This window comes from Colobus angolensis, unplaced genomic scaffold, assembly GCF_000951035.1.
Source record: "Colobus angolensis palliatus isolate OR3802 unplaced genomic scaffold, Cang.pa_1.0 Scaffold140, whole genome shotgun sequence".
NCBI classification, from domain to species: domain Eukaryota; kingdom Metazoa; phylum Chordata; class Mammalia; order Primates; family Cercopithecidae; genus Colobus; species Colobus angolensis.
In genome coordinates, this window is record NW_012114489.1 from 3078096 (window position 1) to 3088198 (window position 10103).

Below are 10103 nucleotides of genomic sequence, written 5' to 3' on the forward strand. Positions count from 1 at the left end.
CACACACACACACACACACACACACACACACACACACACACACTCCCTCCTCCCTGAGAACGTGCCGTGGAGCCCGCCCCCTCGGAAGGGAGCGCCTGGGCTTCTCGCTCTCGCCATTACCTGTCATCTCGGACTGCGCATTTCACTTCCTCGCTACGTGGCACTTTCCAACAGCTCCCTTCGCCTTCCGAGCCAAGACTCCCGCTTGCTTCAAATTTCTGACTCCACCGTCAACAACGCCCACCATCCACCCACCCATCCTGGAACTCACCCCACCTCCATGGCCCGGGGCCCCCAGCTCCCGCTGCGATACGACCAGGGAGAGCCGAGGTGCGCGTGGAAAGTACCGCGGCGGCGTCCTTAACCTTTGTAGGAAATCCGGTTCCCTTTGAGGATCGGATTCAAACCAGGGACCTCTGCCAGGAAAACGCGTGTGCAGATAATCCCAGGAGATGCCTGGACACTGGCGCCCACCCTTGACTCCCGGGAGGGGGTGGGGTTGGGGGTTTCTACTGTCCCCTCAGCACCTGTATGGAACATTCACACTTCGTTTTGTTAAACATATAATTTTTTTTATTTTGAGCGTGACACTTCTCCACTAGATAGCAAGGAAAAGTGGTAACAATTACACATTACACAAAAGTACTGTACCATTGCCTTTATCTTGAAGGTTTCGGAAGCCTCTACAGTTAATAAGTTAAATAAAGGGCTTGAGTACATAAATATTTGTCTAGGAACCCTACCGTATCTACAACACAGTAAGAATCTACAGGAGGACAAACTTTTACCATACCACGCTGAGTGCAATTGCGTTATAACATTTCAAATATACAAAGCTCTGTTCTTCTTTTTTTTTTTTTAATAACAATGGTATGTACAGAATCAATAATCACAGTTTGGTGACTTCAACAGTCCATATTCTAGCAGAGTATTTCCCTTTGGTTTGATATAAAAACCTTGGTTGGTGTATGATAAAGAAGAGAACGAGAACAAGATGCCCCTTTCCTTTAAGTGCACTGTTAGCTATCTTACAGGCTCGCATTTGCTTCCCGGGCCCTGGCTTCACGCTGGGGCCTTCACTGGGGAGATCAACTTCGAGCGCCAAAATGCTATTTAAAAAAAAAAAAAAAAAAGGCTAAGTGGGGTGTCAGGAGGAAGAGGTTGGGCTTTTTAAATTTTTTACTTCAATGTCAGGCGTCTGGGGGAGAAAACCTCCCCGATATTTTCAGGAAAGTAAGAACAAGAGAGAGTGGATGTTGGAGTTGGAGCGAGGTTGGCAGTAGCAGGGGCAGGGGCAGGGGTGGGTGGACAGCCAGCCGAGGAGGTGCCACGTCCCGGAGCGCAGAGGGCTGCCATGCCCGCATCCAGAGTGCTGCGAAGGCGGCTGCGTTCTCTCAGTGCCGTCTCGGGAGTGTGCTGGTCCTCTGTTTCCATTTGGTCTTGAGTGGTGCTGAGTGAGGTGACCTTTCGGGGCGCGCGCGGGGCGCGGGGGTGGAGGGCAGCCTTTAGCACACCTCCTTGCCCGTGCTGGTGCCCGGCAGGATGTTGAGCTGCGTGAGCTGCGCCGCGTGCTCCTTGGCCTTGAGCCTCAGCGCGGCTATGCTAGAGGCGCGTCTGTCTGCGGCCGCCGTGGCCGGGTCGGCCAGGGCGCCCGATGCCACTGCGCCCTCCACGGCGGGTGTGGGCTGTCTCAGGAGAGCGGCCGCGGTGGACGCGCTGGTCAGGGGGGCCATTGTGGAGAAGAGCCTGCGGGGAGAGCAAACAGCGCGGTCATGGCCTCGGGAGCTGTGCGCGGCGCCTCGGGCAGCGTCTCCCGCCGCTAGTCGCGGTACCCACGGGATCCGGATGGGCCGCGGCGGGGGCGGGGGGGGAATGGGCAGAGGGCGCGGGCGGAGGCTGGACCCCGCAGACAGGGCTTTCCCAGGGCAGGGAACCGACTGGGGGGAAAAGACCGAGTCCAGATATTCCCCGAGGGGCCGGGCCGGGGTCCACAGGCGGGCGTGGAAACCCCAAGCCCCACTGCCCAGTGGCGTGGATTCGGTGGTTTCGCTTAAACGGACGCTGTATTCCAAGGCCAGGGGCTGCAGATACTATCTTCTAGGAGAGAATGCGGAGGGAGAAAAGGAGAGACGGAGAGCAAAAGAAGAAGGGAAGGTGGAGGGTGGGAGTGGGGAGGAAAAAAGACGGAGAAGGTGGGATTCCAGCTGCCCAGGCGCACGCCGCAGGTTCTGAGGTCTCCCTCCGGCTCCTCGGCCCGGGACTTACTGCGCCCTGGAGAAACAGGCCTAGCTCGCCGGCCTCCCGGGCCACCCGCGCCGCCGCGGCCGCCCTTCCGCCCGGGACTCAGCGACCCGCGTCTGGCCAGTGCCCGTGGGTGGGAGTGAAGGACGACCGCCTGTTGATTTCCGCTCACCTGCCAGCAGCCCCACATCCTGGCGCGGCGACCCCAGCTGTCTTCCCCGCGCCCCTGTGACCTCTGGCCTCAGGGAGCCCCCGACCCACGACCCTGGCGCGCGGCCAGTTGATGCCCAAGCCTGGCACCCACGCCAGCGCCACCGCCTCCGCGCGGCGCCGGGATTACTCCACGTGACGCTTCTACCCCATGCACACAGCACTCGGACATTAGCTGTTGCCGGAGCCGCCCGGGGCCACCGGACACCACCCCCACGCCCACCACTTCCGAGCGCCCGCGAGCTTTCCCGACTGCCTCCCTGAGGGCTCTGGCTCCAGGCCCGCGGGGCCAATTCCGAATTTCCAGGGTTAGAAATGAGCCCACCTGGGCTCAGGGAGCGCCGCCTCCTTCTCCCAAGCCCACTGCTCACTCCTCGCGCCACCCCAGCCCAGACCCTCTTCCAGCCTCTCCGAATCTCGCAACTCGGTCCTCCAGCCACGGTTCGCCTGGGTTTACAAGTCACTTGTCAGAGGGAAAAAGTGGAGGGAGGGAAGAGACAGAACTTTAAAATTTTTCTCCGAAAGATATCATAAAGTGTGACCCGGAGGTGGCGTAGTAACATGCCCTGGTTCCATTAGGTAAACTGAGTCACTAACTCTGCTTCAGTGCACTCGCTGTTTATTTTATTGGTTTGTTATAAGAAACTAAATTTACTCCGAGTCTTAATTTTCTGTAAGATGATTTTTTTGTTAAGCAGCTGCGCAGTTGGATGAATCTATTATTTCTTTGTTCTCCCAAAGAGTGATCATTGAAGCTGCATCCAGTTTTATTTTCACTGCGCTAACACAATACATCCCTCCTTTGTTTCTTTGTCTATGTGATTATGCAGACTTTTTATTTCCTCATTCGATGTTCATTAAAGAAAAGGAGTTATAAGATGAGCGGTTTCTTTTATTTCGTTGTCTTGTACTACCTTGTAGATCGGGGCTTGCACATACGGAGGTGGAGGTGTCGTTGGCAGCGGGTCACTTGAGGAGTGACAAGGAAGATGGAGTCTGGGGCAGAAGAAAGAATTCTGTGCACCCAGAGGGCCTGGTGGCTCGAGGGCTCCCATGGGGATCAGGGCTGTGTTCCTCAGGTTGCCAGGTTTGGGGGCATGAGGAAGAACTTTTGCAAAACTTGAAAAGTCATCCCTGCTCTGTACCCTACACCTGTACATGTTTGCTCGCATACCACCTATGGTGGGAGTTGCTGCAGCCTTCAGATGGTACTTTCACAGCTTTGATTCCCCGTTGTCACGGTTGTTACCGCCACTGCCTTCCCCTTTCCCATTCAGTTCCAAGTCAATCCCTTCAAGACCCCCGCTTTTTTTGAGGCGCAATCAGAGAGTTTTTTCTTTGCTACAGTCTCTGAGGTTGGGCCAAAGAAAAAGATGTGTGTAACCCTGTTTGACTCCTGCCTCCTCCCTGCCCCCAGCCTCTGTGTGTATGAGAGACAGACAGACAGACAGACAGACTTCCGAGGCCACGCGTTACCTGCCGAATGCCGGGCTGATGAAAGCCGGGTGTCGGAACACTGCCGCTCCGAGGAAAGTGCTCAGGCCCAGCGGCGCCCCGCTGGGCGGCAGGCTGGCCGAGCCGGGAGGCGGAGGTAGGCTCGGGAAGGCGGCGGCGGCGGCGGCGGCAGCGGCAGTCCAAGCAGAGTCTAGCGCCGGGTGGTGCGGAGGGAAGGGGCTGGCGTCCAGGTAGGGGCTGAGCGGGTGGGTAGCGGAGAGCGGCCCCGGGAAGGGCAGCCCCGGGGGGTGGGTCTGCGCGCCTGCCTTCTCCCGCTTGCGCCACTTGGCCCGACGGTTCTGGAACCAGACCTGCAAGGCAGAGAGAGCTCAGGGTCGGCACGGCTCGGGCCAGCGGGGGCACGGGGCGCGTACCCGTCCCTTCACTCGGCGCGCTGCAGGGCCCCCTTCCTTTCCACCGCGGCCCGCGCCCTCCTGCCCCTCTTAGGCCTCAGGTAGTTTTCGGACATGTCTGGGGCCAAATGAGCAGTGAATAGGAGCCACAACTTCAAGTCAGCAGGAAACAGGACAAGCAAACCCTTTCTGCCCACATTCCAACTGGGCCAGTTTTCCAAGTTTAAGGAAAGTGATTCAGTGTGTTTAGAGTTGGGGAAACCAAAGTTTAAACGTCTGTGCTGACACTTGCTTGCTAGGATCTTTAGGCAGGTCACTTAAACCTCTCTGAACCTCAGTTTTGGAATCTGTAAAATGGGGATAATAAAACTTCACTCATAAGGCTGTTATGAGGACTGGGTAAAATAAGGCAAGTGAAAGCATGCATTCAATGGTGACTCTAGGGAATGGGCAGCCACCAAGAGATGAGGGACGTGCTTGTTTTACTGTATGTCAGCTATTTTCACCTATTGCAGGTTTACGCAAGAGCTGGCAAAATTCTTGCTCTGTATGGAAGAGGAAAATGGAGAGATAGTTCATTTATTCTTTCCAGAAATATTTACTGAACACCTAAGAGCACTATGCTGGGTTCTGGGGTTCAGGGAGGGATGAGAGGGAGGGAAGAAGTGCTCGAGTTAACTAGCAAGCATACATTCCAAGGGGTCATTCCTCTATGAAATGAAACAGGGGTACACAGCCTGCTCTTGGCAGGGGCTCCCTGCAGGACCCAGTTCTATGCAGGAAGGCACTGACTACATGGATGAAGCAGGCAGCAATACCTGGGTGCATAGAAATCAGAGGGCAGGATAGGTGTAGACTTTTCACATCTTCAGAGCTAACAAGTTTTTTATTTCCTTTTGGAGATGTGGTTTAAATCGGTTATTTAAATAAGATAGTTCTAGGCTTGGAGGAGGTTTTCAGCCTGAGGTATTTTCCTAATTGCTAATAGAAAGCAATTTTAATAGAGACCTTTACCTGAAATATGGCAGCTACCATCATCTAAAAATAAACCCCAGGAGCATGAAATTATTTTTATGTGACCTGCTCATCACACCCACAGCTGGGAAGATATGCTCCTTCTCCCCTGAAGACATTAATATTTTTAGGGCTGGGTTTATAACTGCACGCAAGTCTGAAAATTAAGAATGAACTCCAGGGCTATACAGAGTTATATTAAAATATAATGTAAAGTATCCGAGGAATATATTTTAAAATGTGAAACACATCCATATTTTTCAAATCTGCACACTGGGACTTGTTACCAGCAGTAGCATCTAAGCTTGGTTTGACTTCTAGACAGCCCCCCAGGGCAAGAAAAATCAAGAATCCAAATCGGTCAATTACTTCCAATTCTGCCAAAAGGGGGCCCATTGACACCATTCCACAGCCTTCAAAATAATCTATTTGTGAATTTCAGAAACACTTCAGTGTGGAAACCCAGAGGCTTGAAAAAGTAAGAGTGTAGATGGGACCGGACTGGGTGGGCAGCTTTTGTGTATCCAAATCTGTCTAGACAAGAATATCCACCACTCCTTGATCGCAGTGAAAGAAGAAGGGGAACTGGGGGCAGTGGACTTAGGATGCCCTCAAAGAACGTGGAAACCTTTTTACAGACAGATCGTCTCTCCCGGCTCAACTGCAATTATCAAGATGTCCCCCTGCAATTCCTCATTATTGAATTAATACCTCTGAGGCCCCCCAAAGGTAAACGAAAGGACTCTAATAATTCATATTCACTTAATTACATCTTCTCCAGTGAATAGGGAGAGAGGAGAAAGGGAGGGGGCGCTCTCTTTCTTTTTAAAAGTTATTTAACTTTCCCACGACTCGTTCCCCTGAGCTGAAAATACAGAGTTGCTGTCACATCTCTGTTTGACAATGGAGAAATGTGTCAACAGAAAGGAGGGGACAGGCCTCATCATTAGCCCTCTAATGCAAGAAGCTGTTGTGTATTAAATGAGCCATATGGAATTTATTGTGCTTTATCAGCGCTTGATTTTGACTGTAAAGTGATTCACTCAGCTCCTAACCCAGGGACATCTGTTTTCTGTTGGCCATCGGGGCTGCTCAGTGTTGATCGTCTCTTTGGTTATGAGGCCTGGGTTCGGAAATGCACTCTGGTATGGGGCTGCAAACACCTTTAATAGCATTGCACTCACTCCCTATTAGATCAATGTGGGCTCATTGCTATAAAAAATGGGAAATCAAATAGCATTAGCCAGCTCCTTGTGTGGGGCGGAGGGGAAATCAAACAGCATTTTGCCTTCAAATGGCCCTGTTTGTTCTAGCACTAAGTGGGCTTTTATGAAGCCCGATTGGAGACTTAATCGCAGCCAAATACCTGCTTGGGGCTGAGCGGATTTGTCTAACAACCAAATCCATGCTCCATCCCATTATTTCAATCAGGAGAAGTAGGTTGGTGGATTGTTTCCTATAGGGGCTCCCAAACTGCAGTCTCAGGGAACTCTAAAGCCCTTGTTCTGATCCTGGACTCCTTCCTCGGGCTCCCAAACCCCAAAACCTCCCCCTTCCACCTCCTATGTCTTAAGTTTTAAATATCTTTGTGTGTGTGAGAGTGCTTGGGTCTACTTTTCTGATTCTGCTTCTCTTGGTTTTGTGAAGGGGATCCCCCCACCCATCAACCCATCTCTCTCTCTCCCACTGGCCCCCAGCCCTCCTCCCTCCTTCTTCCCTCTGTGGTGCAGCTCACCTGGACTCGGGCCTCGGTCAAGTCCAGCCTCATGGCCAGTTCCTCCCTATAAGAAAGCAACAGACAGACAGGAGGTCACTGCAGGCCCCAGCAATGCCCTCTCAGCTATCCACTCCTCTATGGCAGGCCTACGCCACTAGGGTCTCCCCTGGCTGCCTGCCCCCAACCCCCAAACATATGGGCATTGCCATTCCATCACCCCTGGAGTGCCAACTATTTGACTGAAAATGCAAAAACATGAAGTACATTGCCAGATATAGGATATTATCTATTATATCATACTACATTCGTGTGTGACAAGCAAGGGTGGCATCTTGAGTCTCTGAGTCTACAAACCTGGGTACACAGTTTCTCTCTCACTCTCTTAAGCCAGAGTTAGACAACACACACACACACACACACACACACACACACACACAGCTTATACCCTGTTTTGTCCTAATATTAAGTGGAATAGGAACTCAGCACTTAAGTAAGAAAATATTTTTCTGTCCCCTTGGTTTCGTTCTGCCTTCTTTTTAAAAATTTCTCTTCCCTCCTTCTTCCTTCTTCTCTTTCCAGCGCTATGCCTTTCCCTCCATCCCTCTCTCCCCCACCTTCCTCCCTCCATCATCCCCTTGGGTTACACTCCGCATTACCCTCTGCAGGTATTTTAAGCTTGTTAAGAGTTCAGTGGGGTAATTTTTCGATTAAACAAAATTCTGCGCACCTCCTGACTCCAGTGCCCACTACAAACCCTGCCCATCTCAGGGGAAGTCAATTTAACTGAAACCCTACCCCGTCATTGCAGTTATTACTGCGACAATTAAGGCAAATAGGAAACCATTAAGATGCTGTAAAACGACTTACGACCTGTTTACCGAAAATATGAGCGCGCCGAGAATAATTGGCCCTCCGCTCGCTGATATGAAAGAGCGGGGGCCGCCGAAGCCTGGGACCTGGGGTTGCCCTGCCGGTAGGCTCCCAGTCCACACCTGAAACTTCAGCACCAGAGGTAAACCGTCTCCATAAGTGCCCTCCGTTGTCCCCAGCTACAGCCGGCATCAGCAAATCTAAAGCGGCACTTCAGGCTGGCTCCGGGCGGGAGCCAAGGGGCTCAAACTCCTGGGTTGGAAGGAGGTGGGGGTGGGGCGGGGAAAAGGAGCTGCCCCTCCTCATGCACTTCGGTCCTCCCCCGCCCCCAAGCCCGCCAGAAGCTAAAAAAGGGCGGACCTGGATGCCAACTGACACCAGCTCAGTTTCTTCTTTGGAAATACACACGTATGATAAACGCAAAACGCTGGTCGGCCAATTCGCTATTCGATAGCACACATAGGTTTTTAAACTTATTTCCTTTTTTAAAGATAAGGAAAGGACTGGGTGACACAGGGGAAGACAAAGTGTAGCCCAAGCGATGACCAGGTTTAAGTGCCTTTGCCTGGCATGAAGTCCGCTCTTTTCTGTTTCTGGTTAGGAGAGTTAGGCAATTGCCAGGCCAACTACATTTTGGAGTTAACACGGCCTCCCGAGCCCTAAGCAGCGATTTCTCCTCTGGTTCAAAGGGGCGGGCAGCATTCCCCTTCTAAAATGCACATTGAAAAGCTGAGCACGTCTCCTTTGAAGGAACTGCCCGCGCTTGACTAGCCCGGCGCTAGGCAGTCACCGATCCCTTTCTCCCCCTCAGTGGGGGACGTTTGCCCTAACCCTGGCTCCTCGCCTGAGCTCAGACCTTGGCCTTGGGGTGGGAGAGAAGGACCCCTACCTGGACCGGCGCCCCAGGTGGTCGGCTGAATAAGCTGGGGCCGAGGGTCCAGTCATCACACAGGCACATGTTTCCCAGAAAAACAAGTGGAGGTGGAGTGTGACCAGGTGGAACACCCGGCTTGGACACTGATCCAAAGAGAAAATTCCCCCAACTGCTTTGTCTACTCCCTGCCAGGCTTCCAGCAATCATTGCCCACCCGGTAAACCCGTTTACATTAAACGCACGGTGGGTTTAATGTGTGTGTCGGGAGAGGACAGAGAGTAAAAGGGGAGAGTCTGGCTGGGGCCCCTCAGGTGTTCAGACACCAAACACTGCCCAATTCTGACTTCCTTTGGTCATTTCAGGAGTCCTGAAACGACAGAACTCGGATCTTTCTAAAGGCCTTCTCCGCTGGCACAGGCTCCAGCTTCACTGCGAACTGCGTAACTGATACCCACCAGGCTCTTGGGGCATCAGGCGGGGGTGGCGAGCGCACAGCACAGCGACCAAAAATAGCCCCTGCTTTGCTCTGGCCGCACGACCGCGGACAGCGCTTCCTGAGCCTCGCCGGGGACCTAGCCCGGACTGCAGCTCCGGAGGCCTTGTGCCTGCCCTCTGCTGTGCGCGCGTCTCCAAGGTGGCACTTTCGGGCGCTCTTTGGAGAGGCTGTTTCTTTTCCTCTTTCTAACTAAAACTTGTAATTTGAAAACATTAAACTGCAACGACCTTGGGAAGGAGAGAAACCATTCCAGCCTAAACTTAAAGCCCGAACTGGGGTAGGGGTGGGGGGAGTGGGTGGTTTGGGTGAGCAAGGGTGGGTGTGTTGGGAGGGCGCTCCTCCGCAGAGTCCAGGAGCCAAGTGTCCGCCCTGAGGCCGGGGCCCCTGCCCGCCCGCTGTCCCTCCCTGGGGCCTGCGTGCGCTCTCCGCCGCTGCGGCCGCTACCACCCTACGCGCATACCTGGTGAAGACGTCGGGGTAGTGCGTCTTCTGGAACGCCCGCTCCAGTTCTTCCAGCTGGTAGCTGGTGAACGTGGTGCGGTAGCGCCTCTGTTTGCGTTTCAGCAGCCCCTCCTCCGAGTCGCTGCCCGCAGACAGGCACACGCTGTCCTCGCCGTCCTTGCCCTCAGCGTCTTCCGGGTGCAGCAGCAGCTCTTCCTTGGGTGACAGCTCCCCGCCCTCTGTGACCACTGCAGCGGCAGCTGCTGCGGCCACGGCGCCAGTGGCAGCCACAGCGCAGCGCCGGGGCTCCTTGAGCAGCGCGCGGGCGTTGTCCTCCAGCAGCTCCTCCTCGTCGTCCTCCAGCAGTTCCTCTTCCTCGTCCTCATCCTCTTC

General features: G+C 53.7%; 1 protein-coding gene across 1 annotated transcript in view; it reads right to left on the reverse strand.

Annotated features, from left to right (window-relative positions):
* Positions 1 to 550: 550 nt before the first annotated feature.
* The window catches only part of ARX (aristaless related homeobox), a 12245-nt gene continuing 2692 nt past the window's right edge, over positions 551 to 10103 (reverse strand). Inside the window, exons 3-6 of the mRNA XM_011935155.1 lie at positions 9730 to 10097; positions 7048 to 7093; positions 3928 to 4256; positions 551 to 1746 (exon numbers count right to left, since the gene is read on the reverse strand). Coding sequence (XP_011790545.1) covers positions 1506 to 1746; positions 3928 to 4256; positions 7048 to 7093; positions 9730 to 10097 — 984 coding nt within the window. The 3' untranslated portion in view covers positions 551 to 1505. The remainder of the gene's footprint in view (positions 1747 to 3927; positions 4257 to 7047; positions 7094 to 9729; positions 10098 to 10103) is intronic.